Below are 17,982 nucleotides of genomic sequence, written 5' to 3'. Positions count from 1 at the left end.
CACAGTACGTTCCAGATTTAGGGTCTAGGGTTCCTGACTCCTGACCCAGTGTTCATTCCGGTTAACTGCAGTGCCTCTTGATCATTTGTATACACTTCATTGCCCTGTTCAACTCAGAGTATTAGGGGGCTGTTTGAAACCCCGTGAAATATATAACATTGCTCTCTATTGGATGCTGGCAGGAAGGAAGAGCTCTGAAGAAGTCACACCAGCCACTGAAAGCCAGATCTTATTGGGAAGTCCTCTATCAATGGTGGGAATACCATGAGACATATACTGTATAAGTCTTGCTATGGTGTAGTTTCAGTAATAAATAATAATGGCTTTGTCAGTAAGGACTGCATTGTAAGAGAAGGATTTGTGCATAGTATGGTGAAGATGACGGGTCAGCTACCACTAGGTGGGCAGATTAATTGCAGTTTAATGGCCGTTGAAGATCAATTGCCTTTTCTGACCTCTGGGTTCCTCCTGAGGGTCATAGTTCCATGGAACACAGCTGTTGGGGTGAATATAGTCCTAAGCAGAGTTTCTGATACCAAGGGAGGGGCTTGCTTGACTGGCAGGACGTGATGTATTCTGAGACCCACCTTCATGTTAAAAATACTATGATTAAAAGCAGTATAGGGCTTCCCTGGTGGTGCAGTGGTTGGGAGTCCGCCTGCTGATGCAGGGGACACGGGTTTGTGCCCCGGTCCAGGAGGATCCCATGTGCCGCGGAGCGACTGGGCCCGTGAGCCATGGCCACTGAGCCTGCGCGTCCGGAGCCTTGCTCCGCAACGGGAGAGGCCGCAGCAGTGAGAGGCCCGCGTACCGCAAAAACAAACAAACAAAACAGTATAAACCTCCAAATGGTGTAATAGTTTAATGAAGTGATAACATTAATAAAGAAGAGCCAGCTTTTGAAATATCAAAGTATAAAAATGATGCTGTCCTGAAATATTAAATGTTTATAAGCATCAGAATTTCATCCTATAACAAATACTTTCTCAAGGTTTTTCCAAAAAAGAACTTTTCATTGGAATAACGATCCATAAAACTTTTTTCATCATATCATAGATAGGGTGACCAATTTTACCTATAATATTTAACTATGATTTATATAGCTTTGAAACATTCTAATGCTGTTATGGTTCAAGCTTCATGTCTTTGAAAAATGCTTTGAAACTGACTTCCACAGTTGGACTCTTTCAAAATGTAGGTCTGATTTTTAAACTTATATTTCAAAATCATAGTTTGTCTCTTTCAAAATCTAGTTCTGGTAGTAAGTTAGATTTATGAGTTACTTAATGCAAAAAGTGGATTTATGCAAAAATTGTAGATGCCTCCCACACTTTTGTCCTTGACTATAAAGAATGGAAGAGAGGAAACTGAGGGAAAAGTAAGATGATCTACAGATCAAATGACTATTTATGTGCAACAACTGGATTGATAACAGTAAAACAGAACGAGAGCTAGAAGACATAGCTCTATAAACTAGTGGGGTTTTTAAAAATAAAGGGTTACTCTGCAATGATATTTTTAAGAAATGTGCAAAATTTATTTTCAGATCTCATCACATATCTTTTAGTTCACATCAAATCTGTAAAGCTCATCAATCTGGCAACTTTTCAGATCAACATAAATCAGTCTCAGAAAGTAAATAATTATTGAGTTTAAAGCAGAAAGAGTTTTCAGCTTGTTGCTGTTACTTTGATAATGCATCTAACTATCTGTATATGTCTTCCTTTACTTTCCTTGTTGCACAGGTTTGCCATCAGCAAATTTGGCTGCACCTAACCTCACTGTGGAGGAGGGAAAGTCTATCACATTAACTTGTAGTGTTGCAGGCGATCCAGTTCCGAATTTGTACTGGGATGTTGGTAATCTGGTTTCCAAGCATATGGTAAGGCTTGTGTTTGACTGTGCGTTCATAGAGATGAGAGTGTCTCAGAACTTGAGATTGTATTAACCTAGTGAAAATCACTTAATAGAGAGATTTACAATGAGTTTTTGCTGTGCATTTACTTTCTATCTATTCTTATTTAACAAAGACTAATGCAGGTTGCATTTTAGTTATTTATACCCCGTAGATTGGAAAGTCTGTAGGTCTCTAGTAAGCTTTTTATGTCACTGTGAGCAAGGTGAGTGACTCTCCTTGTGGTCTTTTCCCTTGGAGGAAAGTAGGTAGGAATTCAAGGATTAGATCAACTTTCACACATTAAATAATTGAAATCTAGAGAAATAGAAGAGCTTCTGATTAACTCCTTTGCCTAAGCCCGATTAGGCTAGAAACTTTTTCCTAATGTTATAGATGATTTTCTGCAGTTAGGGGAAGAAACCCCAAATCTTGTTACTTTGGGTTCAGTCCTAACCAAGATTATGTTTGTCTGTTAATTCATTTGTAGAATGAAACAAGCCACACACAGGGCTCCTTAAGGATAACTAACATTTCATCTGATGACAGTGGAAAGCAAATCTCTTGTGTGGCAGAAAATCTTGTAGGAGAAGATCAAGATTCTGTCAACCTCACTGTACATTGTACGTAATCAGATCGGCATGTGTTTTTAATAGCAGATGATTGTGGCTACACCTACATTTGTGGTTGGGGCACTCTGGGTGCTGCTTTAGTGCATTAAAAAAGTATATGCAGTGTTTTGTGTATCCTTAATTAAGAAATATTATCAGCCCCTTTCACTTGTCCTATTTCTTCTAATCTCTCTTGTTCACGCGTTATCTTTAAGCTTCTTTTCCGATTTTAAGCGTGTCCTCTTGTGCCTTCCCCGTCTTGTCTTGATAGAACGTATTTTGAGCTGGTTATCCTCTTTTTGTTAATAAGTTATAGTTTAAATTCTGATAAACCAGTTTCTAAATTTTTTTCTCTGTAAAAACAATATGAACCTTTAAAGTTGTGATACCTAAAGTACTGAGCTGGCTGTTCACAAACACCTAATTATACTGTTGATACAAAAAAAAAAAAATTACCCCATTTATTTGACATCAAGCTTCTGTGGGGAATTGGAGGAGTCCTACTTAAATGACTGAAAATTATTATCACCTGCAAAAAAACTTTTATAACTGTTTTAAATTTCTCTCTACTGAAGACATACGATATTAAAGTTTCTTAAGCATATGTGCATTATTTTCCAGTATCATAAGCAACACAACATGTAACTTAACATTCCAGATGTTGCATTCAGTGTGAACGGTGTATGTATTCAGTAAAAAATACATAATCTTCACATGAGTGGAAATTCTGAGCTGCCATGGTATAAAGTAACGAGGTTTTACTCTGTTTGGATTAGGATTTGGATGAGAAAAACACGAGTGTGCATGTGTGTAAGTATGAATATGCATTACACACATGTAGGCACAAGGTTTGATACACTGGTTGACATTCACTTATAACACACATTCCGTATGTGATTGTTGGAGTGAATGATTGAAATCACCAACCTTTTGTCACTGTCAATACTACCCCGACGCCCAGAAGGTCCTGGACTCATAATTTCTCATCATTTTGACCCACATGGAAGCTTGAAGTCAATGTCATCCCCAAACACATACAACCAGTTTCCAACTTTATGTCCTTAAGTCAACACCTCACATAAAGCTAATTTGAGCGTGGTGACAGGAAAAAGTGAGGCCTAGGCATGGGCACCTGGGCTGGTAGGAGGAAGGTAAGTATTGTCCCTGCCCCATCATGGTCCTTGTGTTTGTGACACAGACCTATAAGTAAGGGCACTCCAATTCAAATTTTTCTCAGTTTAGGTTAATATCTATGTAGTCTCCATGGTCTTGAGAATTGGCCTTGTCTATCAAAGTTTAGATAACAAGTAGAAGGAATAAGAATATTAGCAACTGAGACATCCTTTGCAGTGATCCCACTCAGAGTGTATTTGTTAGCAGGCTATGATTTCCCCCGCTTTGTGTGATGAACATATACAACCAGGAAGCAGTGCATGAGGGGAAGGGCTACTGGATTAGGTATTAGGAGATCTGGATTCCTGTTCCAGATTTTCCTCACTCAGTAACCTTGACCAAGTCACTTAACCTTATTGCACTTGGGTTTCTTCATCTGAAAAATGATGCTATTAGGTCTCAAAGGTCTCTTCCAGTCCTTGATTTTATAATTATCAAAGTCAGATCACATAAAAATAAACAATTATGAGGGATTTTAAATAGCTTCACTCAGGATAAGTACTCTGTTTAAAGATGCTACTTGATAATGTTTGTTTCCCCTAAGAATAAAGTGCTTTATACTTCAGGTTAAAATAATCTTTAGTTTGTTTGTTCAGGTTTAGATAGGATCTCAGACATTTAAAGGATCAAAACTTTGGTATCTCCAATTCCAGCAAAAATGGGTGTACTGTAATGAAAAGTAGTGCTTTTAAAGAGAGTTTCCTATTGACCATTGGTGAAAAATACTATCAGTTTATCAGACTTTATAATAGTCAATCAACATCGATAGCAACATTCATTGCATTGACCAGTTTTACTTGTTTTAGAAAAGTTATGCAAGATCAGGGCTTCAGGCAAGATTTGCAAAGTCAGTTTTGTCGTTATTTGTATTATTTAGTGAAGTCCTGTAAAAATAGTAGTCCTCAATGTTTTGGTGATTAATCTCCCTAGTATCAAAGGCATATATATTAGAAACCAAAGTCAACTTCAAATGAACGCTTTCCACTGTCAGAAATCTCAGGGATCTGTTTGGAGTTGGTTCTCACACTGAATAGATGTGAAAATGACTACAATGCATGGGCTTTAAGCAGAGCAGGGAAAGGAGTCTCTCTGAAGCTCTCTGTAGAAGTTAAATCAACCTTGATGATGATACAAAATATTGATGGATTCCAGAGTTGTGGGTCATGTGTTTTCTTAAACCAAACAATGGTTGAATAAAAATCCCCTGTTGATGACACAGAGATCTGGAGATGGGGAGAATTCTGAGCTTTCTGATGCTATTAACTCTCTCTTTTTCAATTTAGTTGCTCCAACTATCACATTTCTCGAATCTCCAACCTCAGACCACCACTGGTGCATTCCATTCACTGTGAAAGGCAACCCCAAACCAGCGCTTCAGTGGTTCTATAATGGGGCAATTTTGAATGAATCCAAATACATCTGTACTAAAATCCATGTTACCAATCACACGGAGTACCACGGCTGCCTCCAGCTGGATAATCCCACTCACATGAATAATGGGGACTACAAGTTAGTAGCCAAGAATGAGTATGGGAAGGATGAGAAACAGATTTCTGCTCACTTCATGGGCTGGCCTGGAATCGATGATGGTGAGTACCTGTTTTTGCATCTGGGGAGAAGATAGGGTATATCACTCAATTACTGACAACATCATGCCAAAGCCAAGTCCAGGGGCAAGGATTCATACTCTTTCCATGGAGGTGATGGGGATGAATAACTTTGAACAATATTCTGATAAACACACATTATTTTTCTCTCGAGTGTTACATGAGATTTTGTATCCACAATGGCAAAACCCAAACAAATCTGTGAGTGGGTGAACTGTATTTGGTTGGCTCATGAACTATTTAAGATATATTTTCTAGTCCCTTATCCATTTGGGACTCAGAATCCTGCTCTGTCATCCATGGATGAGAAACTAGTGTTGTGGAATGTTTTGCTTACCTGGGCTGACTGAGTTGTGGCATCCTTTGATGGGATCCTGAATTGTTTTTCTAGGAGTGGTAAAAGTTCCAATCTGACCAATGGTTTGGGTTGGGAAAAGGATGGCTGGCATCAGGAGTCCGGTACATGGTCAGCAGAAGAATTTCAGTGGGAGCCTCAGTAAAAGCAGGGATGATGTCATGCATTTACCTGCTCCAGTTACTCTTGCTCAGTGAAGTATTCTTACTTGATTGATTGTGTTGCCCAAATACCTGGTACTATTGTAGAGACTGAGCCCTCTGGATACTGGGACCTGTACATGATTAGAATTCCTCACCATAATAGTCCCGAGTTAATCAAAGCCACACAAAAACAGCCTTGCAGAGGGGAAGGGAAAACAGAAACTTGGAGGCCCATGGGGTAGGGGCTGCTTGGGCAGCATGTACTAGTGTGGCTCGCAGGGCAGCCACATGGACAAAGGTGATGGCTGCAAGCCACCTTCACCAAACGAGAATGCAATAATTCTCATTACACAATACATCTTCCTGTTATCCTGGTATTTATTTAACAGCATTTTAATTAATTAATTAATTATTTTGATTTTAAACTCTTTATTTATTTTTTTACATCTCTATTGGAGTATAATTGCTTTACAATGGTGTGTTAGTTTCTGCTTTATAACAAAGTGAATCAGTTATACATATACATATGTTCCCATATCTCTTCCCTCTTGCGTCTCCCTCCCTCCCACCCTCCCTATCCCACCCCTCTAGGTGGTCACAAAGCACCGAGTTGATCTCCCTATGCTATGCGGCTGCTTCCCACTAGCTATCTATTTTACGTTTGGTAGTGTATATATGTCCATGCCACTCTCTCAATTTGTCGCAGCTTACCCTTCCCCCTCCCCATATCCTCAAGTCCATTCTCTAGTAGGTCTGTGTCTTTATTCCTGTCTTACTCCTAGGTTCTTCATGACATTTTTTTTTCTTAGATTCCATATATGTGTTAGCATACGATATTTGTCTTTCTCTTTCTGACTTACTTCACTGTGTATGACAGACTCTAGGTCCTTCCACCTCACTAGCAATAACTCAATTTCATTTGTTTTTATGGCTGAGTAATATTCCATTGTATATATGTGCCACATCTTCTTTATCCATTCATCCAATGAAGGACACTTAGGTTGTTTCCATCTCCTGGCTATTGTAAATAAAGGTGCGATGAACATTTTGGTACATGACTTTCTGAATTATGGTTTTCTCAGGGTATATGCCCTGTAGTGGGATTGCTGGGTCATATGGTAGTTCTTTTTGTAGTTTTTTAAGGCACCTCCATACTGTTCTCCATAGTGGCTGTACCAATTCACATTCCCACCAGCAGTGCAAGAGTGTTCCCTTTTCTCCACACCCTCTCCAGCATTTATTGTTTCTAGATTTTTTGATGATAGCCATTCTGACTGGTGTGAGATGATATCTCATTGTAGTTTTGATTTGCATTTCTCTCATGATTAATGATGTTGAGCATTCTTTCATGTGTTTGTTGGCAATCTGTATATCTTCTTTGGAGAAATGTCTATATAGATCTTCTGCCCATTTTTGGATTGGGTTGTTTGTTTTTATGTTTGAGCTGCATGAGCTGCTTGTAAATTTTGGAGATTAATCCTTTGTCAGTTGCTTCATTTGCAAATATTTTCTCCCATTCTGAGGGTTGTGTTTTGGTCTTGTTTATGGTTTCCTTTGCTGTGCAAAAGCTTTGAAGTTTCATTAGGTCCCATTTGTTTATTTTTGTTTTTATGTCCATTTCTCTAGAAGGTGGGTCAAAAAGGATCTTGCTGTGATTTATGTCATAGAGTGTTCTGCCTATGTTTTCCTCTAAAAGTTTGATAGTTTCTGGCCTTACATTTAGGTCTTTAATCCATTTTGAGCTTATTTTTGTGTATGGTGTTAGGGAGTGTTCTAATCTCATACTTTTACATGTACCTGTCCAGTTTTCCCAGCACCACTTATTGAAGAGGCTGTCCTTTCTCCACTGTACATTCCTGCCTCCTTTATCAAAGATAAGGTGACCATATGTGTGTGGGTTTATCTCTGGGCTTTCTATCCTGTTCCATTGATCTATATTTCTGTTTTTGTGCCAGTACAATACTGTCTTGATTACTGTAGCTTTGTAGTATAGTCTGAAGTCAGGGAGCCTGATTCCTCCAGCTCTGTTTTTCTTTCTCTAGATTGCTTTGGCTATTAGGGGTCTTTTGTGGTTCCATACAAATTGTGAAATTTTTTGTTCTAGTTCTGTGAAAAATGCCAGTGGTAGTTTGATAGGGTTTGCATTGAATCTGTAGATTGCTTCGGGTAGTAGAGTCATTTTCACAATGTTGATTCTTCCAATCCAAGAACATGGTATATCTCTCCATCTATTTGTATCATCTTTAATTTCTTTCATCAGTGTCTTATAATTTTCTGCATACAGGTCTTTTGTCTCCTTAGGTAGGTTTATTCCTAGATATTTTATTCTTTTTGTTGCAATGGTAAATTGGGAGTGTTTTCTTGATTTCACTTTCAGATTTTTCATCATTAGTGTATACGAATGCCAGATTTTCTGTGCATTAATTTTGTATCCTGCTACTTTACCAAATTCATTGATTAGCTCTAGTAGTTTTCTGGTAGCATCTTTAGGATTCTCTATGGTTAGTATCATGTCATCTGCAAACAGTGACAGCTTTATTTCTTCTTTTCTGATTTGGATTCCTTTTATTTCCTTTTCTTCTCTGATTGCTGTGGCTAAAACTTCCAAAACTATGTTGAATAAGAGTGGTGAGAGTGGGCAACCTGGTATTGTTCCTGATCTAAGTGGAAATGCTTTCCGTTTTTCACCATTGAGGACGATGTTGGCTGTGGGTTTGTCATATATGGCCTTTTTATGTTGAGGAAAGTTCCCTCTATGCCTACTTTCTGGAGGGTTTTTTATCATAAATTGGTGTTGAATTTTGTTGAAAGCTTTCTCTGCATCTATTGAGATGACCATGTGGTTTTTCTCCTTCAATTTGTTAATATGGTGTATCACGTTGATTGATTTGCGTATATTGAAGAATCCTTGCATTCCTGGAATAAACCCCACTTGATCATGGTGTATGATCCTCTTAATGTGCTGTTGGATTCTGTTTGCTAGTATTTTGTTGAGGATTTTTGCATCTATGTTCATCAGTGATATTGGCCTGTAGTTTTACTTCTTTGTGACTTCCTTGTTTTGGTATCAGGGTGATGGTGGCCTCGTAGAATGAGTTTGGAAGTGTTCCTCCCTCTGCTATATTTTGGAAGAGTTTGAGAAGGATAGGTGTTAACTCTTCTCTAAATGTTTGTTAGAATTTGCCTGTGAAGCCATCTGGTCCTGGGCTTTTGTTTGTTGGAAGATTTTTAATCACAGTTTCAATTTCAGTGCGTGTGATTGGTCTGTTCATATTTTCAATTTCTTCCTGATTCAGTCTTGGCAGGTTGTGCATTTCTAAGAATTTGTCCATTTCTTCCAGGCTGTCCATTTTATTGGCATGGAGTTGCTTGTAGTAATCGCTCATGATTATTTTTTTCTTTTTTTTTTTTTTTTTGGTATGCGGGCTTCTCACTGTTGTGGCCTCTCCCGTTGTGGAGCACAGGCTCTGGACGTGCAGGCTCAGCAGCCATGGTTTACGGGCCCAGCTGCTCCACGGCACTTGGGATCTTCCCGGACCAGGGCACAAACCCGTGTCCCCTCCATCGGCAGGCGGACTCTCAACCAATGTGCCACCAGGGAAGCCCTCTCATGATCTTTTGTATTTCTACAGTGTCAGTTTTTACTTATCCTTTTTCATTTCTAATCTATTGATTTGAGTCTTCTCCCTTTTTTTCCTGATAAGTCTGGCTAGTGGTTGATCAATTTTGTCTATGTTCTCAAAGAATCAGCTTTTCGTTTTATTGATCTTTGCTATCGTTTCCTTCATTTCTTTTTCATTTATTTCTGATCTGATCTTTATGATTTCTTTCCTTCTGCTTTGAGTTTTATTTGTTCTTCTTGCTCTAATTGCTTCAGGTGCAAGGTTAGGTTGTTTATTCGAGATGTTTCCTGTTTCTTAAGGTAGGATTGTATTGCTATAAACTTCCCTCTAGAACTACTTTTGCTGCATCCCATAGGTTTTGGGTCGTCGTGTCTCCATTGTCATTTGTTTCTAGGTATTTTTTTATTTCCTCTTGGATTTCTTGAGTGATCACTTCGTTATTAAGTAGTGTATTGTTTAGCCTCCATGTGTTTGTATTTTTTACAGAACTTTTCCTGTAATTGATATCTAGTCTCATAGTGTTGTGGTCGGAAAAGATATTTGAAACAATTTCAATTTTCTTAATTTTACCAAGGCTTGACTTGTGACCCAAGATATGATCTATCCTAGAGAATGTTCCATGAGCACTTGAGAAAAATGTGTATTCTGTTGTTTTTGGATGGAATGTTCTATAAATATTAATTAAGTCCATCTTGTTTAATGTATCTTTTAAAGCTTGTGTTTCCTTATTTACTTTCATTTTGGATGATCTGTCCATTGGTGAAAGTAGGGTGTTAAAGTCCCCTACTATGAATGTGTTACTGTCGATTTCCCCTTTTATGGCTGTTAGTATTTGCCTTATGTATTGTTGGGTGAATAAATATTTACAATTGTTATATCTTCTTCTTGGATTGATCCTTTGATCATTATGTAGTATCCTTCTTTGTCTCTTGTAATAGTCTTTATTTTAAAGTCTATTTTGTCTGATATGAGAATTGCTACTCCAGCTTTTTTTTGATTTCCATTTGCATGGAATATCTATTTCCATTCCCTCACTTTCAGTCTGTGTGTGTCTCTGGGTGTGAAGTGGTCTGTTGTAGACAGCATATATATGGGTCTTGTTTTTGTATCCATTCAGCCAGTCTGTGTCTTTTGGTGGGAGTATTTAATCCATTTATATAAGGTAATTATCGATATGTATGTTCCTATTCCCGTTTTCTTAATTGTTTTGGGTTATTGTAGGTCTTTCCCTTCTCTTGTGTTTCTTGCCTAGAGAAGATCCATTAGCATTTGTTGTAAAGCTGGTTTGGTGATGCTGAACTCTCTCAGCTTTTGCTTGTCTGTAAAGGTTTTAATTTCTCCATGAAATCTGAATGAGATCCTTGCTGGGTAGAGTCATCTTGGTTGTAGGTTTTTCTCCTTCATCACTTTAAATATGTCCTTCCAGTCCCTTCTGGCTTGCAGAGTTTCTGCTGAAAGATCAGCTGTTAACCTTATGGGGATTCCCTTGTGTGTTATTTGTTGTTTTTCCCTTGCTGCTTTTAATATGTTTTCTTTTTATTTAATTTTTGACAGCTTGATTAATATGTGTCTTGGAGTATTTCTCCTTGGATTTTTCCTGTATGGGACTCTCTGTGCTTCCTGGAGTTGATTAACTATTTCCTTTCCCATATTAGGGAAGTTTTCAACTATAATCTCTTCAAATATCTTCTCAGTCCCTTTTTTTTTTCTCTTCTTCTTCTGGAACCCCTATAATTCGAATGTTGGTGCGTTTAATGTTGTCCCAGAGGTCTCTGAGACTGTCCTCAGTTGTTTTTATTCTTTTCTCTTTATTCTGCTCTGCAGTAGTTATTTCCACTATTTTGTCTTCCAGGTCACTTATCCATTCTTCTGCCTCAGTTATTCTGCTATTGAACCAGTCTAGAGTATTTTTAATTTCATTTATTGTGTTGTTCATCGTTGCTTGTTTCATCTTTCGTTCTTCTAGGTCCTTGTTAAATGTTTCTTGCATTTTCTCTATGCTATTTCCAAGATTTTGGATCATCTTTACTATCATTTACTATTATTCTGAATTCTTTTTCAGGTAGACTGCCTATTTCCTCCTCATTTGTTAGGTCTGGTGGGTTTTTATCTTGCTCCTTCATCTGCTGTGTGTTTTTCTGTCTCCTCATTTTGCTTATCTTACTGTGTTTGGGGTCTCCGTTTCGCAGGCTGCAGGATCGTAGTTTCCATTGTTTTTGATGTCTGTGCCCAGTGGCTAATGTTGGTTCAGTGGGTTGTGTAGGCTTCCTGGTGGAGGGGACTAGTGCCTGTGTTCTGGTGGATGAGCCTGGATCTTGTCTTTCTGGTGGTTAGGTCCACGTGTGGTGGTGTGTTTTGGGGTGCCTGTGGACTTATCATTTTAGGCAGCCTCTCTGCTAATGGATGGGGTTGTGTTCCTGTCTTGCTAGTGTTTGGCGTAGGGTGTCTAGCAGTGTAGCTTGCTGGTCGTTGAGTCAAGCTGGGTGTTGGTGTAGAGATGGAGATATCTGGGAGATTTTCACCATTTGATATTGCATGGAGCTGGGAGGTCTGTTGTGGACCAGTGTCCTGAAGTTAGCTCTCCCAGCTCAGAGGCACAGCACTGACTCCTGGCTGGAGCACCAAGAGCCTTTCATCCACACGGCTCAGAATAAAAGGGAGAAAAAGTAGAAAGGAAGAAAGAAAGGGGATAAAATAAAATAAAGTAAGATAAAATAAATTTATTAAAATAAAAAATAATTTTTAAGAAAAAATTTTTTAAGTAAAAGAAAAAAACAACAACAAAAAAACGGATGGATATAACCCTAGGATAAATGGTGAAAGCAAAGCTGTACAGACAAAATTTCACACAGGAGCATACACATACACACTCACAAAAAGAGGAAAGGGGGAAAAAATCATAAATCTTGCTCTCAAAGTCCATCTCCTCAATTTGGGATGATTCGTTGTCTATTCAGGTATTCCACAGATGCAGGGTACATCAAGTTGATTGTGGAGATGAAATCCGCTGCTTCTGAGGCTGCTGGGAGAGATTTCCCTTTCTCTTCTTTGTTCGCACAGTTCCCGGGGCTCAGCTTTGGATTTGGCCCCGCCTCTAAGTGTGGGTCGCTGGAGGGCATCTGTTCTTCGCTCAGACAGGACGGGGTTAAAGGAGCCACTGATTCAGGGGCTCTGGCTCACTCAGGCCGGGGGGGGGGGGGGAGGGAGGGGCTCGGAGTGCGGGTGGAGCCTGCGGCGCAGAGGCTGGCGTGACGTTGCACCGGCTCGACGTCGCACCAGACTGAGGCGTGCCGTGCGTTCTCCTGGGGAAGTTGTCCCTGGATCACGGGATCCTGGCAGTGGCGGGCTGCACAGCCTCCCCGGAAGGGAGGTTTGGATAGTGACCTGTGCTCGCACACAGGCTTTTTGGTGTCGGCAGCAGCAGCCTTAGCGTCTCATGCCCGTCTCTGGGGTCCGCGCTGTTAGCCGCGGCTCACTCTCGTCTCTGGAGCTCCTTTAAGCAGCGCTCTTAATCCCCTCTCCTCGCGCACCAGGAAACCAAGAGGGAAGAAAAAGTCTCTTGCCTCTTCGGCAGGTCCAGACTTTTCCCCGGACTCCCTCCTGGCTGGCCGTGGTGCACTAACCCCTTCAAGCTGTGTTCACGCTGCCAGTCCTCTCCCTGCGCTGTGACCAAAGCCCGAGCTTCAGCTCCCAGCCCCGCCTGCCCCGGCGGGTAAGCAGACAAGCCTCTGGGGCTGGTGAGTGCCGGTCGGCCCTGATCCTCTGTGAGGGAATCTCTGCGCTTTGCCCTCTGCACCCCTGTTCCTGTGCTCTCCTCTGCAGCTCCGAAGCTTTCCCCCTCCGCCACCCGCAGTCTCCACCCGCGAAGGGGCTCCTAGTGTGTGGAAACCTGTTCTCCTTCACAGCTCCCTCCCACTGGTGCAGGTCCTGTCCCTATTCTTTTGTCTGTGTTTATTCTTTTTTCTTTTGCCCTACCCAGGTACGTGGGGAGTTTCTTGCCTTTTGGGAGGTCTGAGGTCTTCTGCCAGTGTTCAGTAGGTGTTCTGTAGGAGTTGTTCCACGTGTAGATGTATTTCTGATGTATCTGTGGGGAGGAAGGTGATCTCCACGTCTTACTCTTCTGCCATCTTCCAAAAAGCCCCTCAACAGCTTTTTAAATGCACAGGCTTCCTTAGTGTGCTCAAAATGTGATTTGAATTATATAAGTTTGATTTACAAACAGCGTTTCAGGAGCACATAAAAGAAGCTATGTTTGGATGACTTACCCAGACACCTTGACAGTTGTCTGTTTCATTAAATCTTCCTCTTAACTGAGAGTTTAGTTGTTTGGCTACATTTGCTGTAGTAAATAGCTAGATTGCTATGTTCCTTTTCCTGCATGTTTGGAGGGATAACAGCTTTATAGTTAAATTCAGAGACTGCTTTTGGGACAACTGCTTTTTGTCTGTTTTTAAATAAACTTTTGATTTGTGAATAATTTTAAATATACAGAAAAGTTGCAAAGATGGTATCCAGAGTTCCCAGATACGCCTCACCTTGTTTCCCTGATGCTAACTAACATCTTGCATTACTTACATTTGTCAAAACTAAGAAACTGACATTGGTATGTTACTCTTAACTAAACTTCAGACTTTATGTGAATTTGGCCAACAACTGACTTTTGAAACAGTTGGAGGTGAACTTGATTCCAGGGTGAAGGTCTAGTGTTTAAAAGTTTTAGAAGTGGTCTGTGTGCTTTGATATGAGCACTGTTCTGTCAGTGTAAAGCCAGTAGCTTCTATTTTAGATAGGATTTTGATGTATTTTCTTTTGAACATTTCTGTATGGTACCAATATTTGGTAGAGCTTAACTCCTCTTATCTCTGTGGCCTCATTTTTATCGATCACTTTTGTTAGTTTTAACTTAGCTAGTGATAGGAAAGAATGGTTTTCTGGCATAAGAATATTTTGGAGTCTCTCAAATATTCCCTTAAAAGGAAATATGTATTTATCTAAAACAAAAATTAAGCCACATTTTATAAAGATGTTCTCTTCTCTCCTTTTTTTTCCCATTTTCTTGTTCATTTATTCCTTTTTATCAGATCTTCAATGTAAATACGGCTTTTAGAAAAGTCTGATTTTTTTTTTCTTTTTAAGTATTTACTCAAGGACCAGCTATCAAGGAGTAATAAATGAAAGTGGAAATGAAAGAGACTTGGCCCGGGTTGATAGTGGATATAAATGGCCCTTATGGGCCATAAACCACTTTGACCAATTAGAGTGTGATCTTACTTGGCTTTGTGTGATAGAATCTTTGTGGGTATTTATGAGATTTGTAGCCGTAGCCCACAGATAATGGCTTTTCTTAGAATTGCTTTCTTTCCCTCTTAACCCTCTTTAAAACTAAAGAAAAATAGACAAATAGCATATATGTATGTAATTTCCCTTCTGGTCTAAGTGTACATTTCATGTTAAGGACATCAGGTCACATTTGGATTTATAGCCCTTCAGTATTTCTGCTGTCATCTTATAGTAATTGCGCAAGAAGTTTAGCTCCCACAAATCTTTATGATAAGAAGTTTCAGCTACTTTTTTTTCCTAGTTGTTTTGATGAGATCCCCTTCTTTCACACTGGGAGTTTCTGGACTTACCAGGAAGCAAGCAGCTTGGGATCCCTGTGAAGCTGGTTGCATCACCGTATGAAGCCAGAAGAATTAAAATGGCAGCTCTTTCGTCCTTGCATGTGTATTCCTCATTCAGCTCAGAACCGAGATTTCTGTGAAATGGTCCCTTTGCTTAGGAATTCACCCGCTATTTGGAGATAGAGAGTGAAGCGTGTTGAAAGAAATTAAAACAGAAATAAAAACAAATAAACAAAAAGTCCCTGATAAAAGAAAAATGGGTGAGCATGGAAGATGATGGCTGACTGAACCTAGTGACAGTCCCGATTGCCTCTCGCACAGCATGGTGTGGAAACGCGGGATGTGGTGGCAGACACTCTGCTTTCCACTTGGAGCAAGGATGGGGCAGAGAGACCCCGAGCCAGCATCAGCCAGGCCAGGAGGGTGCCATCGATGGCGTGTGAGGTTGGGAGGAAGGCAGTAAAGATCCCCATATAACGTCTCTCCGGGGTGCTGGGACCTTGCAGAGTCCGACACCAGACACCAGCCCTAGCCAGGGTGCTGTGAGGAGGGACAGATGTTATCAGGTCTTCGGATGTCAGCAGGGCCCGGGTACCAGGCCAGTGCTTTTTCTATCTGATCATCATTGGCAGCCTGGCTAGCAACTGAGAAAGGGAGGAAAGACTTTCCCAAACTTCAAACACTAGATCGATTGTTTTGGATCCCATGCTTAGAACTGAACTCTGCTCTGGTCAGTTTTGAGTTATGTCTAAAGCACGACATGCAGTGCAATCTAGAGAACGGTGGTGTTTATCTTTCTAACACATGGAAGAGCACAACTGGTGACAGTCAAATTAATTTCATTTTGTTTTGGTTTTCCATCGGCCCTTTACAATTTAGTCAGTAAGAGTAATCTTCTTGGGTTCCTAGAACAGTAGCATCGCACTCTATATTGCACGTTAGAATCAACTGTTGAGTTTTAATTGTTGTTTTATCTTATTTCATTGTTTAAGACACATTCCTGGGGCCGATCTCTGGCAATTCTGATTCAGTGGCTCCGGCTTTGGCATTTTTCACTTTTGAGATTCCCAGTGACTCCAATGTACAGCCAAGTGTGAGAGTCACTGGTCTAGATGGGAGCTCTGGCCCAGGTAAGATTTTTCTGCTCATTGTTGAGTAACAGACAATCCTTTGGTCACTTGAGGTTGCAGACAAAATCTCAACTGAGAAACAGGATGTCTCTTCTGAGTTAGAAACCAACTCTGGACTTGCTTTGAGGGTCAGTGTCCTCTCCCCTCCCAGTTCGGGCTGGCAGCATGGGGGCGGGGGCTGGAGCTCGCTAATGAGGCGGAGGGGTTGGGCTTGGGGTACAGAGGGCGGGGAAGTGTGCTGGCTGGTGGCTCTGTGCTCTTGGGACCTGGCGGTGTTCAATGCCAATTCACCGATCTTATTTCCTGGAGACCTTTGTGGAGGTTCCTCTCTCTGCAGCACCCTCTCCTGCAGTTCCCACGACATAAATGCATTTCTGTTCTGGCTGCTGGAAGCACCTCCTTCCTCAGCACCCAGGAATGCAGCTTTGTGCTTTTGAGGTCCCTCTGGCCCTCTGGACTCCCCGTGCAGACTTCCTCCATCTGGTCCACGGGGAACCCTAGTGATCCCTTGTCCTGCCTGACATTTCTGGGTGTACAGGTGGAACCCAAACGTTCCACCACAGGTGGCCTGAGCCTTCTCTGGCAGAGCCAGACACTTGTCCTCTGAGCCTTTCGCCTGCAGAGAACACAGGACACGTCCTCAAGCGCAGCCGGTGGAAGCCCCATGGTGGGGTGGTGACGTTGGCAACACTTCTCCCCAAAGAAACTTCTTTATAAGTCCTTCCTTTTTCTCTTCTCTCTGGGACCTTTTGAAGTCTCAGCGTGAATCAGATGTTTCAAAGGACAGTGGATTCAGTTCTCAGCCATTTCCTTTGTGAATTCCGCCTGTGAGTGTCTCATGTTCACTTTGGTGTCGGTTACTAAGGCAGGAGAGTCTTGCTTAACATCCTGTTGTACTAGAATCCTAGGATTTTGAACAATTTGTCAGATCTGTCTGGAGGTTTAACAAACAGAGGGCGCTGAGCTACCCACCAACAGGCAATAAAACAAAGCCCTTTCTCCCAATAATAGAAAACACTGCAACCACCCATAAAATGATGAAAGATGAAGAAACACTTGGGCTTTCATTTCTGTCCCCTGCTTCTGTTTGTGGTGGTCTTTACCCTGGCTTCTAATTCCCAGGAATGTCCCCGTCCCGCTATTAGGCAGGATCTACTCATGGAAGGCAGGAAGGAAAGCTGTTCAGCTGAAGGTGTGCAGAAATTGCAGGCAATAAAGAATTAAGCACCCCTTCGAATGTTCTCTTTTTGTGGAAGCCGTTGAACAGAAAAACTAAGTGGAATAGGTAGAACATCAAAAATTTTACTTTTAATGAGATAACTCCTGTCTTTTGCTGTGGATCCAAATGACTCATTCATATCTGGTGTTTGAGCTTGGAATTTAAACATAGTTTTCCCCCTTTCCTCATTATTCCAAAGGAAGCTTGGCACAGGGGGAAGGGTTTGGGTTTGGAACTCAGATCTGATTCACATAAGAGTTCTGTCTCTCACGACCTGTGTGGCTTTGAGTGATTTTCTTACCACCTCTAAACCTAGCTTTGCTTCTCTGTAAAATGTAGGGTTCTAGCACCTCCTTAGAAGGTGGTTGTGAAGATGAGCGTCTGGGAGTGCCCTCAGGGTACCTGACCCGGAGCAGGGAGGAGCTCAGTGTGGTCCTCTCCTGAGGGAGGTGTGAGAGCATAATGACACGGTACCCATCCTCACGTCCCTTTGTGCTTATGCTCTGTAGCCTTTAGGAAGAAACTTGCTGACCAGAAACGCTTTTCTCTCAGCTTTGTCCTCCCTCATCTAGAGGCTTGGGCTTGCCCAGAGAAGAGGACCTCCAG

General features: G+C 41.1%; 1 protein-coding gene across 8 annotated transcripts in view; it reads left to right on the top strand.

Moving 5' to 3' along the window:
* The window catches only part of NTRK2 (neurotrophic receptor tyrosine kinase 2), a 385,135-nt gene that overhangs the window by 53,780 nt on the left and 313,373 nt on the right, over window positions 1-17,982 (top strand). For all 8 annotated transcript variants that reach the window (XM_073806010.1, XM_073806011.1, XM_033857885.2 and 5 more), the window contains 3 exons: window positions 1,746-1,882; window positions 2,385-2,517; window positions 4,962-5,267. In XM_073806010.1, coding sequence (XP_073662111.1) covers window positions 1,746-1,882; window positions 2,385-2,517; window positions 4,962-5,267 — 576 coding nt within the window. The remainder of the gene's footprint in view (window positions 1-1,745; window positions 1,883-2,384; window positions 2,518-4,961; window positions 5,268-17,982) is intronic.

This window comes from Tursiops truncatus, chromosome 6 (assembly GCF_011762595.2).
Source record: "Tursiops truncatus isolate mTurTru1 chromosome 6, mTurTru1.mat.Y, whole genome shotgun sequence".
NCBI classification, from domain to species: domain Eukaryota; kingdom Metazoa; phylum Chordata; class Mammalia; order Artiodactyla; family Delphinidae; genus Tursiops; species Tursiops truncatus.
Note: the sequence above shows the minus strand (reverse complement) of the source record. Positions and strands in the feature narration are given on the sequence as shown.